A 25,469-nucleotide genomic window follows, 5' to 3' on the forward strand; every position below is an offset into this window, starting at 1 on the left:
GAGACACACAGCCACCCAGGCCGGGCTGGCCATTCAGGGCGGCGGCCGAGAGGCTCAAGAACAAAGGCTGAGCTGGATGGGGAAGGGGCCTGCCCTGGCCGTGCGGGGAAGGGAGCCCTAGGGCTGTTCGAGACGTTACCGCTCCTTCCCTTCGGAGGTCCGAGGGGAGGAAAAGCTCCCGGCTGCTCTCCTTCCCACACACAGGTTTGGGGGAGGGAAGGGGGTCTTTGTCTTTTCCTCCGGGGCTGATGGCTTCACCCCCTTCCCCTGCCTCTCCCAGAGGTCAGGATCTCGACCTCTTTCCCCACCAGCTCCCCGGGCCTGCAGTCTCCACCCTCCGCTCTCCCTTTATTCTCTTGGGGGCCTTCAGCCCCGCCCTCTCTCCTCACTCTCAGCCTCGCCCCGGATTCCTTTCCGGGCCCGGCCTCTCCCGCCCCGGGTGCGGGGGTCTGCATTCTCCTTTCTCTCCTCGGGCCCCAGCGCCCTCCCCCACCCTCCCCGGCTCCCCCTCCGCCCCGCCTCCCTCCGCCCCGAGGCATTGTGGGAGGAAACAAGATGTGGGGCGAGAGCGGCGCGGGGAGAAGCCCGCAGTGCGGGGCCGGCCCGGCGCAGCCAATGGGGAGCGCGGACGGCGGCGCGCGCGGCGGGGGGGCGGGGCGGGGCGCTATTTCAGGGGGGGCCGCGCACCGGTCGCTCTCAGCGGCGGAGCGGAGCGGAGCTGCGAGGCGCCAGCGCGGAGCAGGCGGCCGGCGGGCGCGAGGAGTGAGGGCGGCCGGGGAGGCTCCAAGGGCGGACGGCAGCGGCCAGCTCTCGGCCCGGGGCTGCGGGAGCCGGAGACCGCGGCGGCGGCGGCGGCTGCCGGAGGAGCCGAGGGGACACCGCCCCTGCCCGCGCCCTGCCTCAGGCCATCGCTGCTCCCTCGGGGCCTCGCGCGAAGTCGCCTGCGTGAAGGTGAGCGGTGGTTGGGGGCGTCCCCTGGGCGGCGACCTACACGCCGGGCCCCTTCGGCCTCCTCTGCCCGCGAGGGGCCCGGAGCAGGGCTGGTGGCTTCGGCGTGACGCCCCCGACGCCCCTCCTTTCCCGAGCTGCGCCACCCTCCGCCTTCGCGACCCCTCGGGGCGCGGCCGGAGGCCCGGGGCTGCGGAGTGGCGGCTCTCGTCCCCCGGGAGTCTCCCCGTGCTGCATGGAGGCTTCTGGTGTGTGGGGCCGAGGGGGTGGGGTGGAGAGGACTCGGGCGTGACGCGGCTCCTCCTGCCGTCGTCGTCGCCGCCGCCACCACCGCCACCGAAACCGCCACCGCCACTCTCTGGGGCGCCCTTCCTGCGGCGAAGACGCCCAGTCACCCTCACACCGCTCAGGCCGGCGGGGCGGAGGTGGGGCGGAGGGTGCCTTCTCCTTCACCGGGTGCTGGCCTTCCGGGGGTGGGAGGGTGGAGGGACAGGGTCCTTCGGGGGTCTGAAGGGAGGAAACACTAGCGCGCGTGTGTGTGTTGGGGAGCGCGGTTCCGGTCTCTCCGAGGCTTAGCTTCTTTGTCGCAGAACCGAGGACAGAGGATGGGAGCTGTTGGGAGAGCCCTCTTCGCCTTCAGAGGCGCTCCTGGCTCCTGACCGAGGCGGCTGGCCTGGGCCCCCGGTTATCCTTCTGTTTGGAGGCCCAGGGCCTGGCTGTTTCCCCCCGGAAGGAGGGGCTCGGCCGGCCTCTCCGGATCCCTTTCCCGCTGGCACCTTGGACAGGGGAGACCGGGGCTAGGCCTCACCTCTCAGCCGCCTGGGGGGCCAGGGGTGAAGAATCGTGGCATTGTAGTCACAAGACCGACGTTATGTAACTGCAGGCTCCCTCTTGGAGGGTAAGGTGGCTTTAATTACTGTGATAAAGTTGTTCCTTTGCACACTTTGGGGATGAGGCAGCGGAGCAAGGTGAGCTTGCTGGGAAGGGGTGCTCCTTTGGTACTTGAGCTTGGCCGCGGGTCACCTGGCCCCACCCCCGCCCGGAGTGTATGAGCTGTGCCCCCTTCTGAGTGGGGAGCTGGAATAGGATACCAGGCGACACTAGTTTTCTGGACAATACGTATAAAGAGACATAATATCAGCACATCCTCCCTGTGCTGCTCTAGTACCTTTGCTCAAACTCACGAAGTTGCCTCATTTATTTAAAAATCACTGGTTTTTAAAAAGACTATGTTGAATTGCCCAAGGTCATATAGGTAGTGCTCACAGACTCCTCTTGAGGCTCTGACTTTTCCTCCCTCCCGGGATGTGGGTACAGAGAGTGTTCATCCACTAACCCTTAGCTCTGCCAGCCTCTCCTGAAGGAGAACCAGCCCTGCTTAGATGGATAGGGCCAGACAGAGGTGCTTTGGATTCAGTTAAGGGTGCCTAGCTGGCAGCTGCCTGGCATGTATTTTTTTGCATCTGATACAGGCTAAAGGAGTAGTTGTGAATTCTGTTTCCCTTTCAGCCTACCCAGCCCACATGTTAGTGTATTCAGAGATCAGGGTAGCCTGGAACGATACCAGGGATCTCTGAGCATGCAGTATCCTGTGTAGCCTTGTATCAGACAGGGCTGGAATGACAGCATGTTTTGTCCACTACGCTGGACCCACAGAATGGTATTTTGGGGAGTGGGACATTGGGGGGGGGAGTGGATTGTTACTGCTCTGTGTGACAGAACTGTGGCCAAGGACAGAGGATAGGATTTTGCAGCTCATCTCCTTTATTCTTGAAAAGCACCCTCACATGCTACAGACTGCTAGGCGGGTTTTAGCCAGCCCTCCTGGGATTCCTGTCATCCTAGGAAGGGACCATGCAAGGCCTACCCCAGAACTCTTTATGTTGCTGTAGGATGAATCCCTGGTTTAGATATCAGAGCTATGAAAAGGGGGTGTTAAAATAATTCTTCACCTTTTGTTATGTCACCATGGGGCATTGGTAGCCTTGATGTTGGCAACATTTTCTGTGAAGGGCCAGATAGTAAACATTGTAGGCTTTATAGGCCATACAGTCTTTTGCAACTACTCATCTCTGCCATTGTAGTGTGTTCCTCTAAAACGATTTACAAAAAGGGGTGACTGGCTATATCTAGCCAATGGGATAGACCCCTACGTAGACTGTTTTTTGTTAGCAGATGTTCTCGTGTAATTTTAATTAAGCCTTATAACAACCCCCTGATACTTAGCTGTTGCTACCCTTGTTGCTAAAATTCCTAGTCTGTCTTCTTTCTACTGTGATACCAATGATGTAATAATGGTCATTAAATCAAGGGTTTATTGTTTTCAGGTGTTATGCCACCTGGCTTACCCTCCGGATAACCCTGCAGTAATGGCATGAAAATACAGAAGTTAAATAATTTGTCCAAGGACACAGATAGCAGATGATATATTATAGTGTCTTGGCTATTGGTGCTATTCAAAATATCAGAAATAGATAAATTTAGAGTTGGAAAATCCTCTTTATATATGATAAAAACTGATGGCTTATATCTTTGTTACTATTTATCTTGTATTTCCCAGGTTTGGAGGCCATATCTCAGTTAAAAGCTTATGTGCTCCTTCTATTGCCTCTGGTCTTGTGCTTTCTGTTGTTCTTACCCTCTGTGCTCCCCTCTCCCACTGAGGCCCCGCACCCAGTTACTAATACTTATTGTCCAGAGTCATGGGGTTGGTTAGCCTTACATCTTTGCTTCTTCTGCAGTGTCACGATGTCTGACCGGAAGGCCGTGATCAAGAATGCAGACATGTCTGAGGACATGCAACAGGATGCCGTTGACTGCGCCACGCAGGCTATGGAGAAGTACAACATAGAGAAGGACATTGCTGCCTATATCAAGAAGGTGCATTGGGAGAGCTGTGGCTGGTGTCCAGGGGTGGGGACTGGCAACTGAGCTGTACCACGCGGAGGGCTGGAGCTGGGGACATAGGAAAGCACCTATACTCCATGCAAACAAAACCCTAGGAACTTGCAAAGCAGACAAATTAGGGAGTGATTATTAATGCCAAAATAATTTATCTTAGGTATTTTTAATAGGAACTCTGTTGGGGTGTGTGTGTGTATATTTACAGATAATTATGTCACTGCAAGGGATCGGGGAGAGAAGCTTCAGGATTAAATATAACTAGTCCAATTCAGAACTATTCATAATGAACATCAAGAATATATGAATGGGCCCTAACCAGTTTGGCTCAGTGGATAGAGCGTCGGCCTACGAACTGAAAGGTCCCAGGTTTGATTCCGGTCAAGGGCATGTACCTTGATTGCGGGCACATCCCCAGTTGGAGGTATGCAGGAGGCAGCTGATTGATGTTTCTCTCTCATCAATGTGTCTAACTCTCTATCCTTCTCCCTTCTTCTCTGAAAAAAAGTCAATAAAATAAAAATATATGAATGGATAATATAAGATTGTATACAAGTTTTCAGGGAACTTCATCATTTAAAGTGGTATATCCCTATAATAATCCTCATGTAGGAAGCTTCCTTTTCTTTCTCTTAAAAAAGACTTGGGGAGACACACACACACACACACACACACACAAAAAGGATTGCTCTTCTCGCCTACCTTAAGAAAAGGAAAAGGGTGGGCTTATTTATATATTTTTAGTGGATGAGCAATATTGGGACAATGGGTTTAGCCCCTGAAAAATTCCTGAGTGAATGGTTGAATATTTATGAGCCAGAAGTGATACACAGGCCCTGATTCCTAGTCAGGATCCATGTCCATTGGTGGCATAGTCCTAGTATTTGATATTCTGAGCTCTGGTATCCTAAGAGGATGCCTAAAAGTAGTGGCATTCTGGTCTATAGAGGTAGTAGGGTGTCCTGGAGTTTTACAGAACTCTCTTTTTTACCCAGATGGGTGGGATGAGAAGAGGATCCTGCAAGGTTCTCTATATGTGGAGCCAGCAAGGCTCTTCGGCATGCCAGCTCCTTGCTGAGTGATAGCCTTGTTCTGTCTAGGAAGAGAATCTAGAATCATAGACTCTGAGAGCCAGAAGAATCCTTAGATATAACTGGTCCAGCTTTCTTATTTTGCTGATGGGGAAAATGAGACCTAGGAAAATAACTATGGCTCTCTTATGTTACAGTCTTGAGTCAGGATTAAAGCTGAGTTTGGTGATGCATGCCCTTTCCACTGTTCTTAATATCTTTGGAGTCATGTGGTGTGGGAGTTGTGGATGTTGAGTCCCAAAGTTGGCAGCATTGCTGGGCCAATGGTGGAGGGCTATTGCTTTTTCATAGCTATGGAAGGATGCATTTAGAACTGAGCCTTGGGTTTCCTACTGTACCCACAGGGTGGCAGGGAGCTGTCTATGATTAGGTCACAAGGATTTCCTAAGTGGCTTTGATGCTGAACTTGTGTCCCTGAGAGAAATGAGGAAATTGTCTTGATCTCATGGCTGAGGTCCTGGTTCTGTTACTTACAGCATACACATTGCCTGGTATACAGGGAATGCCTTTAATGTTGACTTACACAGAGCTGCTTCCTGACGTTTGGTCCCCATTTTGTTCTAGTGTCTTGGTTTTTGGCATTTGGAAATACTGGTTTAGTAATGAGGGTGGCGACTCAGCAAGGTTGCCCCTCTGTTTTATTCATGCTGTGTGACACTGGAGTGGTCCTTTGTGCCACTGGCTTCTCTGATTCCCTTGCTGAAGAGTCACAGGGTGGGCTATTGAATAGGGTAGCTAGGGGGAGGAGAGATGATCAGGGTGTAAAGTGCTAGCGAGAAATAGTGGAGCCTTTGTGGTGTTACACTATTAATGAGGGAAGGAATGTCCTAGCCAGTTTTAGAACCTGAGCTCCTGAGGTTCCGGGAGCTGAGGCGGTGGGTGGGGGTTGATAACTAAACTGACCAGACTCCCATTCTGATTTCTCATCCTCCAGCTGTCTAATCACCTTTCTTCTCTACCTTTTATTTTTCTTTTAGGAATTTGACAAGAAATACAACCCTACCTGGCATTGTATTGTGGGCCGAAATTTTGGCAGCTACGTTACACACGAGACAAAGCACTTCATCTATTTTTACTTGGGTCAAGTTGCAATCCTCCTCTTCAGGTCAGGCTAGGTGGCTGCAGAGAAGGTGTCAGTGGCGGCGGCGATGGCAAGCAGACGGCGTTGCTGGGACTATTTTGCACTGGGGCCAGCATCAGGATGTCCTCTCCAATGGCTGTGCTACTGCATGGACTGTATACTCGATTTCATGTGTATGTCGCAGTAAACAAAACCAAACTTCTTTCTGTTTAGTTGCCTGGGGAAGAAGGCTGCTTTACATTTATTTTCAAAACTTAAAATTTTTTGTTGTTATTGTATTGCACTAGGAAATCTCTCCCACCCCTTCCTTTTCTCTTTCTCTTTATAAACTAAGCCCTCAGTAAAGCCTGTAAAACTAGGAGGGCTGGGGAAAGGAAGTCAGTTTCTGGAGGTGGAACTAAAACTGCAGCTGCCTCTTCCTAGTGGTGGAGGCTGCAGGGAGACAGTGTTAGAATCAGTGAGGAGAGAGGAATAGGAAGGAGGGGAGGGGGATTGATCTAGTACCAGGGAGACTATTCCACTGAACTGTGATTCCACGGCTTGGGGCAGAGTGTGGGGTTAGGGGGGTGGGTTCTTTAAGGGGCCCTGAGACGTATTTGTCTGTGGTGTGTGGGAGTGGGGAGCAAATTTGTCTTGCTGTCTTTGTCAGAAAAGTTTCTAAGTAAGGGCTGTGTCTTTGTGGATTACCTTTCTTCCTGTCAGAGCCCAGGCTAGAAGGATGTTGGAGGTAGGATTAGCTTGATTTTTTTTTTCTTTTTATTCTTATCTACTTCTTTCTGCTCCCTGCTCAGCCCTCAGTTTTCTCATTCCTCTAGAGTTCTCTTAGAGCAGCCCCTGTTAGTTGGCTGGCAAGGGAATTTCTGGTGACTGTAGTTCCTTAGTTAGGTCTTAGCAGTCAAACCAAATCAATGTCTCCTCTGTGTATATGTGTTTGTCAGTGTGTGTGTGTGCGTGTGTGTGTTACTTGGTTTGGGGTAGAGGGGAGGGAAGGGCAGGATGGTATGGAATCTCTAGGGTATATGGGTAGTTAGGGTACACAGTTAGTTCTAAGTGGGCCTTTATGTTAAAAATTTTTGGGAGGTGAAGACAGATGTAAACCCACCCACCCCACCCCACCCTCAGCCACCTTGCCCAGACACTGCGCTGTGGCTGTGTGCTCCCAGGAAGGTTTCAGGAGGATAGCCCACAATGAGTTGACCACGCTGTCATCTGTCCTGAAGCTGGCTCTCAGTGGAGAGGGAAAGTGACTTTGTGGTTGGTTGCCACCTCTTGTGGGTGGTAGGGATGGAAGATGAAGGGCTGTGAGGGGCTTGGGAGGAAGTCTGCAGTGATGAAGCCAGGTATCAGGAGATGGAGCAGGGCCGGTAGTGGGAGGAGATTCCAAGGAGAGTGCTGGGAAACCTTGTCTGTTGATCAAATAGAGGTGGGGTGGGGTATGGGTGGGGGGAGTCATTGCTGACTGAGCTGCTGATTCTTGTAAATTGCATTTAAAACTCTCTTGTGTACGGTTGACACTGGTGGGGTTTGGGTCTAGCTCACTTTTTGTTTTTTCCAACTCCATCCTTGGGGCTGGTGGGAAGGCAGGAGAATATCCCCTCTCCAAGTCTTTAGTGTTTGCTGAGCTTTCTGATGCTGACAGGGGAGGGTGGGAATTGGGATGATGAGTGAGTTTCCTGTACCAAACCCTTTTATGAATGTTCAAATCTGTGTTTCCCCCTGTCCTCCCAGACTTGTGTGGCCAGTTGGAAATGTCCGGTTTGTGTTCATCTCCCTCATTTCTGGAGTTGGGGCTGAGACCCTGCCACATCTCCTATGCTCTGCATCCATGCCTCTTTTGGACATTAAAGGTTGATTGATGCACTTCTGAGCTGTTTGGGTTTCTTTGGGGTTAAAGGGGTTGGTCAGATGCAGTGGTGCCATACATGTGTGGGGTGGATGGTATCTAGGGTGGAGTAGGGTGGGGGCTCAGAGATAAGACCAGGCAGAGAGGTACTGATTGGTCTGAATCAAGTTTTAGTTGTAGGGTCTAGGGTTGGCCCCTTAAGTGGCAGAAAACTAACCAGCAGCACTCACCCACAAGGCTTCTTGGGTCCCTTGGTAGAGATGGCCAGGTGAGCTGCATTTTGGATCTTCAGTATAATACATGTTGACTTCCCAATTTCCAGCTCCAGGTTCAGTTTCCAGGTCCAGGATGGCAGTTTGTAGCTGCTGTGCTGGACCTAGAGGAGCTTGGTTTAGAACAGGGGTGGGCAAACTTTTTGACTCGAGGGCCACAATGGGTTCTTAAACTGGACCGGAGGGCCGGAACAAAAGCATGGATGGAGTGTTTGTGTGAACTAATATAAATTCAAAGTAAATATCATTACATAAAAGGGTACGGTCTTTTTTGTTTTGTTTTGTTTTATTCATTTCAAATGGGCCGGATCCGGCCCGAGGTTTAGAACCTTTGCCCACCCCTGGTTTAGAACCTTTGGCCAAAGCTCATATCCGTCACATGCCTCATTCTACGCTTCCCTGAGACCAAGATTGTCTACTAGCTAAGTCCTGCTCTGGCCACTCCGAAATGGAAAAGCCTGGGGGTCTTCAGAAAGATGGAAACTCTTGATGGATCCTGAGTGGATCTTGACTCGGGTTAACCTGGTTGTCCCACTTGGGGGCTCCTGCCCCAACATACCTGGACAAGTCAGTAGTACTGAGACACTTTTTGTAAGAGGGTCTGCCATCCCTGACCCTAAACTGTTGGGATTCTGGGCGGAGGTGTTGGAGAGCAGAGGTACTTTGTACTCATTACTGTTGTCAGTTACTCAAAAACATTTTACTGAGTTCTTGTGTACTTGGGCTTAGGATGCTATTCACACAGGAGAACACAATAGGCAAATTCTGTGCTTCCATGGCATGCATGTTCTAATGGGTTAGAGCAGACATATACATTAGGTTTTAAATATTTTTGTCCTTACCCTAGGATATTCCATTTATTTTTAGAGAGAGTGGAAGGGAGGGGGGGGGGAAGAGAGAGAAACATCAATATGAGAGAGAGACAAGTCTGGTTGCCTCCCACATACACCTCAACTGGATCGAACATGCAACCAAATTATGTGCACTTGAACCGGAATCGAACCAGCGACCCTTTGGTTCATGGGCCAACACTAACCATTGAGCAAAACCGGTCAGGGCTCTTAAAAAAGTGGTGAGCTGCTGGAATTGCTGTCTTGGGCTTTCTAGAGAGGCCAATCATGCAAAACAGAGTGGTAGTGTGTGTGAACACAAGATCTAGAATCAGAAGTCCTGGGGTTGAGTCTCAGCTCCAACAATTACTGTGAATTTAGACAAGTCATTTGACCTCTCTGAGGCTCATTTGTAAAATGGGGATAATACCAGTCTACCTTAAAGAGTAGTTATGAGGATCAAATGACATAAGTGCTTTGAAATTGGAAAACAATGAAGACACTGCTCGAATAAAGAATTCTGGGAGTCAGTCTCCTGAAATTACCCCATTTTATGTAGAAAGAAATTAAGGACCAGACAGGGAAAGAAACATAATGTCACATGGATGTTTGGGACAATTGGAATATAGAACTTGGTCTCCAGACTCTCAGGCCCGGTATGATCCTGGTTTGAGGTGATGGAGAGGACTAATTCATCACTAGCTACTGAGCCCCTACTGAACTGTGGAATGCCCTATACTTCGTGGTGGCATACAGTTCAGTGGTTTTTAGTATATTCAAAGAGTTGTGCAGCCATCACCACTAATTCCAGAACATTTTCACTCCCCAAAAGAAACCTTGTTCCTATTTGCAGTCAGTCTCCATTACTCCTTCCCCCTAGTCCCTGGAAATCATTAATCTCTCTATCTCTATGAATTTGCCTATCCTGGGCATCTATACAGGCAGTCCTAGGGTTATGTCAGACTCAATGTAAGTAGTTTCGTGGTTATGTCGCCATCTCCCATTTACAGTATTTATAAAAAAAAAGTTCCGTCATCTCAACGTATGTACATATGTGCTTTATGTTTTCATTATTTACCACAAGGTCAGGAATTATTCTTTTAAATTTTTTTTACTGTTTCACTACATTACTGCTGTGTATGTGCTCCATGTGAGTGATGTAGGTGCTTATGTAGGTGGGTTCTGACTTACTGCAAAAATTGCGTTACGTCGCGCCGTAAGAACAGATCTCCGATGTAACCCGAGGACCTACTGTATATATAAAAGCCTAAGTGGCTGGCCGACCAGTAGCTATTATGTGCACTGACCACCAGGGGGGCAGATGCTCAATGCAGGAGCAGAAATCACAGGTATGGCAACATGGAACAGACTGATGAATCTCAGAGGGAAGCGGGGGGGGGGGGGGGGGGGGGTGTGTTCCTTGGCCTGGGCTGCAGGGATAGGGCCAAAACTGGCTCTCCAACATCTCCCGAGGGGTCCCGGATTGGGAGAGGGTGCAGGCCGGGCTGAGGGACCCCCAGAGTGCACAAATTTTGTGCACCAGGCCTCTAGTAGTTTAATAAACATGAAAGGACTAACATATCTGCAGGCATGCCCTGAAAGAACACTATTCTAGGAGTGTTGCCCTGACTTACCCAACTGACTCCTGTTAGAATAATCTTTTGAACTCATGGGACATACCCAGGAATTTGGGGGACTATGTCTGATGAATGTGTTCATTGATCCCTTTTGGATCAAAAACAAGCTCTGAGTCTCAAGGGCTGCAAGATTTTCTCAGTCCATTTCAGGTAGTTTTTGTACTATCAGAGTTCCAGGGAAACAAACAACCAGTAGGATATTTTTCTTATCTATCATCTACCTATCCACCCATCAAGATTTATGGTGAGAAATTGGCTTATGTGATTGGGAATGGGGTGGGGGAGGAGGCAAGTCTGGGATCTGTATTTCAGGCTGCAAAGAAGGTAAGGCTGGTTGGAAACTTAGGCGGGAGCCAACACTGCAGTCCACAGGTGGAATTTCTTCCTCGGGGAAGCCTCCGTCCGGCCTTTCAGCTGGTTGGATCAGGTCCACCCACGTGATCCAGGAAAATCTCCTTTACATTAAGTTAACTGATTGAATATGTAGGTATTCAAGGCTAGTCAAATTAACACCAAACTGATCACAGCTCACATCTAGTCAACCTGGCACCCACATACATCTCCTTAAACATACTTAGTCTCCAATAAAACCAATAACAAGTCATACTTCCACTTAACACGATACAATTATCCTGCGTTACAACTGAAAATGTGCTTACCCTTTTCCCAGAGGAGGATGTGAAGTCTGGGTGATGTTCACTCTTCTCCCGATAGTCCTGTAACTTTGATAATGTGAAATTAGCTATTATTAATACATTTTAGATGACAAGGAGATAAGAGGGGAGAAAAATATACACACAAATAAACATTTATTCTTCATTTTATTTTAAATAAAATAAAATGAAGAATAAATACTCATAGTTACAGTCCTAATCTCTGCAATTAGGTGGAATGAACACTATGCATTGCATTATTTCCTTTGCCTTAGTAAGCACCTTGGCACTGGTTGTGGTTCTTTTCCTGATGGGATACTCCCAAACCTTCATTCTTGAGAGTCTGTGCCATTAGAAGTTTTACTGGATTGGTTTAGAGTTTTCCATTGGCTTGAATCACAGGGCCCTAAGGAATCGTCTATATTTCAGGCATACTTTTTTACCTTCATAGTAGCATCCCAATCTCCCCTTTGTAGTCAGAATCAATCACCCCAGCCAGTATAACTCCCTTCTTTGCCTATTGATTCAGAGGTGTGAGGAGCCCAAAATGACCAGGTGGCAGTCTTCCAATTCAACGGAATTCCATTCCCCAGTTGAGGAACTGTAATTATCATCTTTGGTGGCTTGTGACTCAATGTGAGGTCCTGCAAAGGAAGGGCCATACAGTATTCCCTTTTGAATTCATTCTGTACCTACGATTTGTGCACAGAATAAATGTAGTTGCACGCACGCGGGGAAGCAGCACCACCTTCTGGCCAAAGTGGGTAATGCTGCATTGGAGCGGGAGAGAGCTCTTCAGTGCAAGAAACCTGTGGCCAGAGCTCAAGGAGAGAGGGGGGAGGGGGGGGGGGGGGAGCAAACTGTGGTAGATACCACTTTGCTTTTCCAACTTTGCCATCCTCCACCCTCAGAATTTTAGCCTGAGGATGGTAGAAGCATTCTGGCCTCTGGAATGAGAGGGTTGCTTTGAGGAAATCTGATAGGAATCACCCCCTTGCCCCCACAGTGCAGAGGGGTAAACCAGGCTCAGAGAGGTGAAGACTCACTCAAGGTCACCCTGCAAGGTAGTGGCAGTGCCAGGACTGGAATTAGCATGCCTGACTCCTCATTCAGGACTCTCCCTAAGATCCCAACCACAGAACACTTTCCTTCTGAAGGCTGACATTTGTGGCTTTTTAAAGCTGTCATCTCTTTGAAATGGATGAGCAATTTGGAAAAAGTCATTTGGTTGTTGATGGTTACATGCAGGGAGCTAGGGTGGGGAGTTAAGGGAAATACCACTTATTGAACCACTTATGTGCTAGGCATCTGATATGTATTATCTTAGATGTTATCATCTGTACAATGGAGATAATTGCAGCTATTTCAAATGATTATCCTATCTAATAATAGACAAACAGGGTAATTGACTGTACCTTCGCTACGCCTCCCATTGGCTAATCAGTGCGATATGCAAATTAACCACCAACAAAGATGGCGGTTAATTTGCATACATAGGCTCCAAGCGGTGGAGCAAAGACTGAAGGAGAGCTGGAGCCGCAAAGACAGAAGACGGAAGGTGGCTCCAGCTGGGGCCGAGAAGACGGAGGACAGAAGGTGGCTCCGGCCAGAGTGAAGGCCTGGGTCCTGGGTGCCGGAGGAAAACTGGTGCTGGCAGCCAGGAGAAGGGAAGGCCTATTGCACGAATCTCTTTGTGCAACAGGCCTCTAGTCTCTCTATATAAAAGGCTAAGTGTCTGTCTGTCCCACAGGTAGCTATGACATGCACTGACCACCAGAGGGCAGACGCTCAATGCAGGAGCTGCCATGACACCCACTGGCCACTTAAAAATAAACAGCACCACAAACCTGGTGCCTACAAACCCACACTTGGCTTCCCCCAAGTGGGACACAGGCCCTGCCATCACCCCGGAGCGACACCCCACCAAATCGCAGCCAACGCTGCCAAGACCCCATGGCGCAAAATGCGGCCCACAGCCCAGCCCAGCCCTGAAATGGTCGCTGTGGGCACCGGGTAATGACATGACATAGCAATGCCCGGCTTCCTCTCCCTAGCGACTAGCCTCCTTGGAGTTTCTTCAGCCCAGAAACACGACTTGCTTTATAGCCAGGTGCAAACATTTCACACTTTAACCAAATGTTTGTGAAATGTTTTCATGTGCCTCATCTCATTTGATCCTCACAGAAGTCCTGGAGCAGGTAGATAGAGACTTGGTAGAATCCTATTTTCTTTTCATTAGCCGGAAAATGGAGGTTTAGAAAGCTTAGAAATTTGACCCGACTGAAAAGAAGTAAGAAATGGTGGACCTTGAAAATGACTTCAGGTTTTCTCACTGTGCAGAATATAGTCAAACACTGCTACAGTTAAATATTTTACCTTTTGTTCTCCCTGAGTGATCTACAATAATAATCTGCCTCGTGTTGCTATTTACTGCTGTGTTGCTGACAATTACCTGAAAGAGAAGTTGGGGTGCTTCACTGGGCTGGGAAAAGTTTAGCTAAATCAGAAAGCAGGTCTAATTAAGCAAGTTTATTCTATATACACAAAAGGCTAAGTTGACTCACGCATTCGCAATACATATAAAGCTCTCGCTGGTGCCAATCGCACACTTGTGTTTCGATCTGTCATTGTTGATTGTGAATTTGGTTGACACTCCTATTATAGAGAAAGAGCGAATAGCGATATTAAAATATTTCTTCTAATTAATTTCCTTTCAATGTGCACGAATCCATGCACGGGGACACTAGTTATAAATAATGTAACTGTAGTCATATGTGTACATGCTAACATATATGTAAAGTTGCTGGGATATAGATAGTAAGCACTCCATGAGTTTTAGGTTTTCTGTCAGATTTTCTGGGATGCAGTGAGTTACTTAGAAACCGTCTGGTCATGTTAGAGCTTGCTTTTAATAGGCAGGTCTGGAGGTGTGTTCTGTCTAGGACTAAGTATTCCCTACTGCTTCCTGAGTATGTTACTCAATGCTCGGGAATCACATTTTCACAGTCTGGCTGGTGGCAGCAGGCACCATTTCTGGCTCTGTTCTCTCATCTGTTCAGATGGTTCTTTCCTGACCTCAGAGTTTCCTCACACATGTTCCCTGATCAGTACTTTGCTGAATACTCGAGGGGGACCCTCTGTACTTCTCTGGGTTCTCTCTCTCCTCTCCAGCACTCTGTCTAGAGAAGTCTCCCCACCTGAGTTTCCCCAGACTCAGTTATGTCTCCTCAACTCAGGAGTTGCCTGGGATCCACCTGGGACTCCCCATGTGCACTGCAGCCTGGAAACTTTTTCTTGGCAGTAAGTGCGGTGACCTCAGGGCTCACATCATTTCTTTTCCTGTTTTTTGGGGATCATCGTCCTTCATTACCCACCCAGTGTCCAGTCTTGCTTGGTTATTTTGGATGTTTCAGGCAGGAAAATAAATCTGATCCCTGTTACTTTATCTTTGGCAGGAGCACATGTCTACCAATTAGATTTTGCTCCATAACAAAGCTGCACCCCAAATGTAGTGGCTTAACCATTTTTTTTGCTCACGATTGGGCAGGTTGGCACTTTGGGCCAGGTCGTTCTGCTGATCTTGACAGGGCTAATTCCTGGGTCTGCAGTCAGCAATGAGCCGGCAGATGGCTCTGCTTCCTGGGCATTTGCTGGGTGTCAACACTGGAGTGAAGGGGGTCAGCTGGGCCATGTGTCTCTCCTCATCTAGCAGGCTAGCTTGGCCTTGTGCACACGGTGGCTGGGTTCTAAGAACACAAGAGAACAGTCTCCATGTTGAACAATATTCAAGTCTACTCTGGCATCACGTCTGCTATTGTCCCTTTGGCCAAAGTAAGTCATGAACTCAGATTCAAGGGGTTGATGAGAGGAAGCACAAGGTCACACTGAACGTAAGAGGGCAAGAATTATAGTCATTTTAAAGGACCAGTCTATTGTAGCTATTATTTCACTTCAATCCCCACAACAAACCAGGTGGTGGATCTTACCATCAACCTTTTCCAGATGAAAAAAACTGAAGCCCACAGAGGTTGAGAGGGTTACATAAGATCTCACAGCTAGGAAAGGGCAGAGCCAGGACTTGACTCAGGGTCTGACTGACTCTAGCGCTTGCTGTAGTCACTGCATCGTGTGCTTGGCCTGGTGTGTGCACACATGTTTGTGTGATTCTGATCAGGTACATTTGTATTCAGCACTATCAACTGTTCATCTCCCACCCTGTCCCCTGCTGCCTGCCCCCCCCCCCCCCGCCACCCCCCGCCTCCACTCCTGCCTTGAACTGTCCATTCTCTGGGTCCTTTCTGACACTCTGCCACCCTCTCTCCCCCAAACAGAGGCCCTGGCCTGAGGCCCCTCCTCTCAGGCCCTGTGGGGCTGATGCATGCTTAGCCGGAGACCTGTGTATGTCGGGGTCTGTGTGCAGAGGAGTTCACAGGTGCTGATGACCTCTGTCTGCTTATTTCTCATTTGGTCCATCAGCCCCTTCCTCCCTGTGCTGCTCGGAAAGCCTCCCTGGGGACAAGTCTTTCTTGTCCCTATTTCTCCCTCGAGGTCAAAGACAGATGGGCCTTGATTGGCCCAAGTTAGATCTCAGCACTCTACTGCCTCAGTCCTTCAGGGGCTTCTGATGCAAGCTAAATTTATTTTCCTGGCACCCAAGCCCTCCATGATATCATCCTAACCTACTTTCCCATTCTATTTCTCACTGCCCATGCTCGCTGTCTCCATAATTTAGCCAAGGACACTGTGGCTTTGCCCCCTCTGGGCTCCAGCCCCAGATTACCCTTTTCTATCTCCTGCTCCCTTATAGCTCCTCCCACCTTTGCTCCAGTTTGTGTGTTATGTCTAATCATTCCATTCAGGCTGTACCTTCTTGAGGGAGCAAACCTTATCTCATTTGTGTTTGACCAATCACAGAGCCTGGTACCCACCTGCATTCAGTGAGGTGTCCTAGAGAAGGACAGGCCGAGGGGCACCTTACTCTCCTCTTCAGGAGGCCCTGCTGTCGAGTTCTGCGAGATACACCTCTGTCCTCACAGTCACTTTCCCTCTTCTGCTCAAGGTCGCTTAGACAAATTCCTGTTAATGGAAATCAAGAGAATCTTGGTTAGGAGAGGAAGAAGGTGTGGTGTCTTAGCCTTCCCAGATAATAGTATTTACCAGTATTGGACTCTTGGAAGCTTGAAGCATAAGGACGATCTATAATGGTGGAAACCTCAGGGAGTAGAGACAGCCAAGGGGACAAGATACTATTTGGGGACTAGAAGGGTGTGCTTTGTGGCTCAGATCCTGGAGGAATCTGCAGGGTGAGGGCTGGGAGCTTGTTCAGTTTTCAGGGTTACTGTCCTTGGTCCTGAATGGTCTTGTTGCTCCTTAAAATAGGATTGTTTCTTCTAACCAAGGGACATTAATAACTCCTGTGGAATGCCATTCAGAGATCCTGAAATAGGTAAGGAATGAAGAGGTGAAGGAAAATAGGAGGAGATAAGTGAGGAGAAAATATAGGAAGAGAGAGAGAGAGAGAGAGAGAGAGAGAGAGAGAGAGAGAGAGAGAGAAAAGAGATGCTATTAGAAAGGCCCAAAGAGCCCTTTGGTTTTAAAATAATTTTTACCATGAAAGAAACCACCCTAGACCTAGACTATGGCCCCAATACTGAAAAACTGAAGGATATGTAGAAATCTGAACACTAATCTAAGCAAATATGGGGGAGTATAAATAAGATTGGGAAAGCAATATCAGGATGGTTCAAGTGAAATGTCAGTCATACTAAAGAGCCCATAATATTTATTTCTTATTACATAGTTTTAATAAAATTATACCATATGAAAATTTTACATATTAGTTACATAATATGTATATTTATAATACAACACATGATATTACAAATTTTTATGTATAATATATCTGTATAACATCTGTATAATATATTATACTGTAAAATATGTTATACATTATATCTAATTATAATATACTAGAGGCCCAGTGCACGAAATTCATGAACGGGTAGGGTCCCTAGGCCTGGCCGATGATCAAGGCCGATTGGGGCCTTCCTTCCCCTGGCTGCTGGCTGCTGGCTGGGGCCTTCCTTCGTTCCGCACCACTCCCTGGTGGTCAGCGCATGTCATAGCGAGCAGTCAAACTCCTGGTCGGTCGAACTCCTGAGGGGACAATTTGCATATTAGCCTTTTATTATAGCCTATATAATAAAAGCCTAATATGCTAAGTGTCTGGTCATCCAGTCAGCCATTCAACCAATCAAAGCATAATATGCTAATGATATGCTAAGGCTGCTCAACTGCTCGCTATGACGTGCACTGACCACCAGGAGGCAGACAGTCGACTGGTCGACCAGTCGTTATGATGTGCACTGACCACCAGGGGGCAGATGCTCCGACCAGTAGGTTAGCTTGCTGCTGGGGTCCGGCTGATAGGGACTGAGCAAGACAGGCCGGACACGTCCTGGAGTCCTCCTGAGGTCCCTCCCACCAGGGGGCAGATGCAGTGAGCAGGTGGGTGGTAAGGAGCGAGGGGTGCTGGACTGCAAGAGGGTGCAGGCCGGGCTGAGGACCCCCACCTCCCCCAGTGCACGAATTTCGTGCACCGGGCCTCTAGTATGATAATAATATCTTATGCATAATATCTACTTATAATATATAATGTTACATGTAATGTCTATAATACTTATTACTACATATTCACTATAAAAATTAAGCCATATCAAAAACTTTAAAGAAGAAAGCAATGAGCCATCCTGTTTTGTCACTTGGAAATGGCATATTTCATAAAATCTAGGTTTTGACTCTAAGACAAATCATTTCTTGTATCACTAAAAAATGCTGCCATTTAAACCATGACATAGTGCTTTTTATCACTTCAAATTCTTATTGAAAGAACTCTTAGACTTGCTTAAATATATATTTTATAATATATTGTTATCATCCTATATAATGAAAGGCTAATATGCAAATCGACTAAACAGCAGAACAACTGGTCTCTATAACGTGTGCTGACCACCAGGGAGCGTCATGGAACGAAGGAAGGCCCCTGCTGGCAGCCGGCAGCCGGGGAAGGAAGGGTCTAAACTGGCAGTCGGACATCCCCCGAGTGGTCCCAGATTGCGAGAGGGCACAGGCCGGGCTGAGGGACCCCCCCCCCCCCTCCCATGCATGAATTTTATGCACTGGACCTATCCTATAGTGTAAATATAAAAAGGAAAATACAGATGAAATAAATTGGACATTGCATTCCTAAACCATCTTTACATTTATAGTTCAACTCTTCTTAATCACTTTTTGACCCCAAGTCGTGTGTGTGTGTGTGTACAACATAATCGTTTGTGCTTCAAGATATGGGGAATGCAGTGTAAGAGTGCTCTGTTCTGAGAACAGCACCCTTAAGGGATTAGTCGCAATGGTGCCCTCTTGTGGACATTCTGAGAACAGCACCCTAACAACAGTGCCCCAAGAGTGCTCTGGACTTTTCTTCTAAAGTACTGATACCCAGATGTAAATTTGATGCTGGCACTTTGTCTTACCAGCAGTGACAACTACTTCACTCCTGGCATCTAACCCACAGCTGTTGCATGAGCTCACTAGATTTCAAAATAAAGCTGCCCTTTAGAATGGATGAAAACAGAAACTCTGCTAAACGTTATTTCCAATATCTCTCTGTGCTTATATACAAAAGAATAATGAATGGATAACTGAGAGAAAGTTTTAGATAAGGTTAGACAGAAATAATTTTGTAAAGTTGACCCCTATTCTACATTTTATCAACATGCAAGATTATCATCAAATTCAACAGCAGAAAAAGATCTGAAGAAAATGTACTTTAAATATTTTTCCATCATATGATATATTGATTACTAAAAGATCCTGCTCCCCAGGGTTAAGAAAAAAATGATTATGAAAAACCCATAAAACCATAAAGAGGTTAGAGTAATTGATTTCTCAAATCTCATGGTTCAATTTTAGACATTATTGATTGATTCCCTGCTACAAAAGGTGAGGTGGTTAGCACAGTTATACTTCCTCCTCCCATTGTCAATTGCCCAATTTGTTACTTCTGTTGATTTTCCTTTCATAGGGGTTTATATTATTTATATTCTGTCCTGTATAATAATTTCCAGATTATATAGTTAAATGTGTCTGAAGCTGACGGCCCAGTCTTTTTATACTGGCATTTCCATTCTTAAGTTCTTTTGCTTTTGCAATTATTTCCTTTTAAAGCAAGATATGAACATTGATTTAAAAGTCAAGTTTTACCACTTGGCTCTCAATGAAAGATAGCGTTTCTTTGCTCCATGTCCTTACCCATCCAGACCTCACTGCTCTGGGGGTGCAGTCCCCATCTACAGCGAACTCCTTGGCTATCACACCCCAAAGCACTGGCTCCCCGCTGTGGCAGTTGAGGCTCTAGATCATTTACTGGGCCCTCTCCCTAATGCACACGCCCACACTCAACCTCCTCTCATCCTCCAAAAATAATGATCACCACTTTCCACTGAATCAATATCCAGTGCAGGGCATGCCAGCATGGGACCATTTTTTTTGACATCAGTAATAATCATGAAATAAAACAAATAATAACAACAGCCAGAAAAGAAATACAGAGTAAAAATGTTCTTTTATTGAACTTCATATAGATAATGCCAGTCAAAAATAATTTAAATTACAGTACAGAAAAGGAAAAAGTAATCACCCAATTTTATTGTCTCAAGCATAGTGCTTTGGGTGTCTCAACTTGAATTTCTTAAGATTTTTCATTACCTTTATGCAATGTTGAAGGTATTATATATTTTAAAATAGATCCATATATTGCTTTTGTACATTTTCCTTACTGAACTCTACTGGGTTAATATTGCTTCATGTTAATATGGGTACTGCACTTCAAGTTTCTTTATGAAATTCGAAATATTTATGGGCTAAATCAGTGGCTGGTTTCACAACCATATTACAAATGTCGACAAGTTCTTCCAAGTTCACACGGGACAAAAAAGCACAACTATTTATCTAACAAGTTTTATAGATACTTAATAAATGTTTATCCTTTGGTTAAAGTCTGATCAAATATTTTAGGTAAGTAATTCTACAATAAGCTATCAAGTGCTTTTCTTTTGTTTCAGTGTGAAGTTTTTGTAAAACTGAAAGGTACATGTAGGAAATTACTACTAACACCCCCAATGCCACATTTGATTTTCTGGATTCATTCTTTGGTTTAAAAACGCAATGATTAGGAAGGAAGAATACATTTCAAATTACTCAAATTAAGTCAAACATCTTGTATACACTAAAATCTGGATTTACCGACCAAATACTTACACCTTGCAGTTTGCACGATGTTTCACTGTTTTGTATTTTAAGCACAAATAAGAACTCCGAGTGGTCCATGGAATGGCAGGATTAGAGAAACTCGAGTTCTGCTTCGCTGCCTTTACACCCACTGCTTGCCTTGTTTACTTTAATCTACTGGTGAAAAGCAGGGCTATGTGGTACCACAGGGTTGGAGACATGAAATGGACCTGAAATGAGCTTGAACAGTGATTCTGAACCATTAGAAATTTGCTCTCAAATCAATTGCTTGTAGTGGAATCCACATGCGCTGGAGACCAACTTACAACTGGGAGCTCCTCAAATTAACTTTCATGTCAAATAAAATGTTCATTAAAGGGTGAATAACAAAAATGTGTTCATTTGAAGCTTGTGGATATATATATTTTTTTTAATATTCTTTTTACTGATTTCAGAGAGGAAAGAAGAGGGAGGGAGGGAGGGAGGGAGGGAGGGAGGGGGGAGAGAGAGAGAGAGAGAGAGAGAGAGAGAGAGAGAGAGAGAAACATCAATGATGAGAGAGAGTGATTGATTGGTTGCCTCCTGGACACCCCCACTGGGGATCAAGCCTGCAACCCGGGCATGTGCCCTTGACCGGGATCGAACCCAGGATCCTTCAGTCCGCAGGCTGACACTCTATCCAGTGAGCCAAACTAGCTAGGGCTTGTGGATATATTTTTAAAGCTCAACAGTAACTTCAAATCTTATTTATAAATAAGAACAAACAAAAGATATTTTAGGAGAGGAGTATTTTTTATCACTGATATTATTTAGAATTGCTAGTGCACAGTGATAATGAAAACCAGACTGACTTTAAGTAAATTTTATTATTGCTTTTAATTTGTCTGCAAAGAATGCATGCTTACTGCTTGCACTTGGAGCAGATTGCTCTCACCATCTTGCCCTCGGAATGCCCCTGGGTGAGCCACATATTGTACTACAATTACATTTCAGCTTTTGTATTTTCTGGAGTTAATAATTGCCTCTTTTTTGTTTACTTAGGTTTCTGTATATGAATTCATTCTGAAAATATCCACCAGAATTGAAAATTTTGTATAAGGTGTAGAATTTAAGGCAAAGTTCACTTTTCTGTATCTGGATGTCCAATTGTTGCAATAGCATTTGTTGAAATGAATATTCTTTTTCCCCTTTGAATTATCTTTGCATTTTTTGGTCAAGAGTTAATTAGCCATATTATGTGAGTGTATTTCTAGACTCTCTATTCTATTTCATTGGTCTGTGTGTTTATTCCTTTATCAATACCACACTGGATTTATTACTGTGGCTTTATAGTAACTCTTAAAATCGAGGAGTGTGATTCCTCCAACCTTATTCTTTTCAATATTGTTTTGGCTGTTCTAGTTCTTTTGCCTTTCCAACTGCATCTTGGAATCATCTTGTCAGTATCTACCCAAAAAACCTGCTGGGATTTTTATCGTGTTTGCATTGAATCTATACATCAGTTGGGGGAGAATTGAGATCTTAATACTATCGTGTCTTCCAGATCATGAACATGGTATGTCTCTCCATCTATTTAGATCATCTTTTATTCCTTTGATCATCATTTTGTGGTATTCAGCATACAAATCCTATACACATTTTGTTAGATTTATACTTAAGCTCTTCATTTCTAGAGCTATTTTAAATGTTTTTCTTTACATTTTGATTTTCAATTGTTCATTGCTAGTATACTGCCATCTTGCTAAACTTATTAATTTTAGGTTTATTTTTGTGGGTTCCTTAGGAACTTCTATATAGACAATCATGTTTTCTGAGAGTATGGATATCAGTTTACTTTTTAAATGTTTTTTTTATTGCTTTAATGCTGGGACTTCAGTATGATGTTAAATAGGACTGGTGAGAGTGGGAATCCTTGCTTTTTTCAATTCTTAACAGCTTCTTACACACGAATGCCTTGGCATGCCTCTTGCAGCTCTTTAAGTCTTCAAGAAATTTCATTTCAAATTATTAATTTTATATTTAACAAAAGTTTGCTGAAAGCCTATAATAGATCAAGTATGATATGCCAAAAACAATAAATCACATTGCAATCAATTTGTAAAATAGAGAAAGGAAGAGAATAAACCATTCATAACCCCATGGTCCCTTAACATGGGTTGTTGAGATCTGGGTATTGACTGCAGGTATTTTTGAACAACACAACTTTTAAAGTGGTTCCAGTGAGCCTTATTAGCTGCAGTGGCCATGGCTCTCTGCCCAGTGTTTCCTTTAAAAGTTTACTGGCCTCAGGAGAGGTGGATGAGCCAGCTTAGACCTCCCTTGGGTTCTGACCTTCCACTGGGGCACAGCAGAGAATCAATTTCCAGTGGGGATTATCAATAAAGTTAATAACCTCTCATTTGAATATGATTTTCTATTTCCCATGTTCCTATAGCAGTTTTAGGTCATTTGTTCTCATTTATAATCCTCACTGTGCCCATTGTACAGATGAGGAAATGGAGATAATCAGCAAGGGGTGATGGAAAGAGCATTGATATTATAGTCCTGTGTGTACCCAGATATGCCATTAACCAACCACATGACTGGGAGCAGGTTCTATCAGGTTGCCAGGCCTCAGTTTCTGCATATGTGAAGGTAGAAAGCTGGAGTAGATGACCTCTTAAGGCTTCAGAGAGCTTTAAAATTCCATGACTCTAGGTCCCGTTCAAGGTTACATGGCTTGTTGGTGGCTTGTTTGACTTGGTCAAGGCTTATCTGATCACACCACAAATAACCTGAGTTCCTCCATGAGAATTTCCTCCAGAATGAGTGGAGGCTGTGGCTTCTACCTCCTTCTCCTCTGTCCTGTGTTGAGCTAGAAAGACTTGGCTGGAGGGAAGGAAAGGGGAGAGGGCTGGGTGGATGAAAAAACAAACACACAATCAGAGCTATGTAACAATTTGCACTTCAATCTGGGCTATAAAGAAGGATGGCCCAGGATAGAAGTGGTGAAAATCTTGGAGGAAAGTAGCTATGTCACTTTTTGGAGCATTTTTTTGGTGGGGGAAAGGAATGCAACTTGGTCACATATCCTCAACCTTGAGCAAAGCAGCTTTTAAAAAAGTGAGATGAAAATAAATCTGATTCTATAAGCAGAGACGTTTCTGAAAGATAGCATATCATAAGGAGACAGGAGAGGCACCTAACCAATGGCAGATATGAACATTTTGTGAATCTGTAAAATAGCCTCAAGGTTAAAGCAGAAACGAGCTGAGTCTTTGGAGAAGGAAAACTAATCCAGGGAAATTACCCAGGGAAGCCAAGAGACCACAGAGTTACTCCAGCAAGGGTGACATTGAAAGCAGAAAAGGGAAGGGAACACACAGGGGATGAAACCCTGGAAAGGTGGAAGATGTGGCGTTGGGATCATCGACCCAGACACATAGTCTCCCGGGCAAACTCTGACCATGTGTGAACTCAGCCTTGACTGTGATCTCTCTCTGTTTTCAGATGGGATATTATCTATTGCTCTATCTTCAAGTTCACTGACTCTTTCTTCTGTCATCTCCATTGAGTTCCTTCAGTGAATTTTGTATTTCTCTTGTTGAGTGTTTTTTTTTTTTTCAGTTCTCAACTTTCCATTTGGTTCTTTTTTTAAGAGTTTTTACTTTTTGCTGAGAACTGCTATCTTTCCACAGGTTTCAAGGGTGTTCACTTTTACCTTGGGGAATATGGTGATAATAGCGACTTTAAAGTCTTTGGTCATTTCAACATTGAGAGTTGGTATTTGTTCATTGTTTTCCTTGCAAGTAGTTGAAATTATCCTATTTTTTGGTGGTTATTTTTTCTTTTAATGCTGAATAATTTTGGATTGTAGCCTGGAAATATCAGATTGTGAAATATCAGTCCTGTCAGTATCCTCTGAAAAATGTTGATTTCGTTTGTTTGATTGTTTGAGCTGTCAGTTAACCCTGACCTGTCTTGTGTGAGGTGTGGTGCCGATATCAGCGAACTTTTCAAAGCCTTTGTGGGCTATTTGGGTGTGCTCCGCATGTGGGACCTGGGCTGTGGTCCACACTACCCCTCAAATTTAAGGGTCCTTTCTTCTCTGTGATTTGTGCCATCTGGCTCGTAGGATCCCCTTTTCTCTGGCTGCGAAGACAGGGGTTTAGCCTTCCTGTGCTGTCACGAACTTCCCATGACTGGGCTGTCTCTGTGCCAAGCGGTGAAAGTAAAGAGAGAAAAATCATAGGGATTCTCTGCACGCCATTTGGACTCTGTGAACCTGTTTATCCCAGTCTTCTAACACGAGAGGGTTTTTGTTCAGAATCTGAAGTGCTTGTGCAGCCGCTGCAGGATTGTAGCTCCATGACCGGAGGTTAGGAGCAGGAGGAGAAAACGAGGATTTCCCTACACATTCTCAGTTCTGCGGGGACTCCTTTTCCCAGTCCTCTGGCCATAAAGAGAGGGGGCTTTCCTTGGAGTTTTGTTCTGTCTGTACATTTCTAGGACTCTACAGTTTAAATCAGTAGCCATGGGAGGAAAGACAGTCAGGGAACCAATTGCTCTGTATTGGTTGTTGAGTCAAGTTTTGACTCCCCGCCCCCCAAACTGCCAGCTGTTCTCTTTTCAGAGTCCTCACATTTTATTTGTAGTAAGTGGGAAGAGATGGAGGGAGTTTTATAATTTCTAAGTCATAGGTTTGTTTTTTTGTTTTCTTAGCGTTGTTTTAGAGAGAAGAGAAGGGAGAGGGAGAGGGAGAGGGAGAGGGAGAGGGAGAGGGAGAGGGAGAGGGAGAGGGAGCTATTGATGTGAGAGTGAATTGATCAATGGGCCATCTCCTGCACAACCCCAACCAATGATCGAGCCCACACCTGGCATGTGCCCTGACCAGGACCTTTCAGTGCATGGGAGGACTCCCAACCAACTGAGCCACACTGCCCAGG

The 25,469-nt window shown here is 45.8% G+C and overlaps 1 protein-coding gene across 1 annotated transcript; it reads left to right on the forward strand.

Moving 5' to 3' along the window:
- Positions 1–699: 699 nt before the first annotated feature.
- Positions 700–7,881, forward strand: DYNLL2 (dynein light chain LC8-type 2). Its single transcript, XM_070392884.1, has 3 exons — positions 700–951; positions 3,690–3,828; positions 5,918–7,881. The coding sequence occupies exons 2-3, from the start codon at positions 3,697–3,699 to the stop codon at positions 6,053–6,055; spliced, it is 270 nt and encodes an 89-aa protein (XP_070248985.1). The 5' UTR covers positions 700–951; positions 3,690–3,696; the 3' UTR covers positions 6,056–7,881.
- Positions 7,882–25,469: the final 17,588 nt, after the last annotated feature.

This window comes from Myotis yumanensis, unplaced genomic scaffold (genome assembly GCF_028538775.1).
Source record: "Myotis yumanensis isolate MYYU_CA2020_CCGP unplaced genomic scaffold, mMyoYum1.0.hap1 SCAF_16, whole genome shotgun sequence".
NCBI classification, from domain to species: domain Eukaryota; kingdom Metazoa; phylum Chordata; class Mammalia; order Chiroptera; family Vespertilionidae; genus Myotis; species Myotis yumanensis.

Coding starts and splice junctions, on each gene's coding strand:
- DYNLL2 (XM_070392884.1), top strand. CDS start 3,697: ATGTCTGACCGGAAGGCCGTGATCAAGAATGCAGACATGTCTGAGGAC. Junction 3,829..5,917: donor TTGCTGCCTATATCAAGAAG/GTGCATTGGGAG, acceptor TTTTTCTTTTAG/GAATTTGACAAGAAATACAA.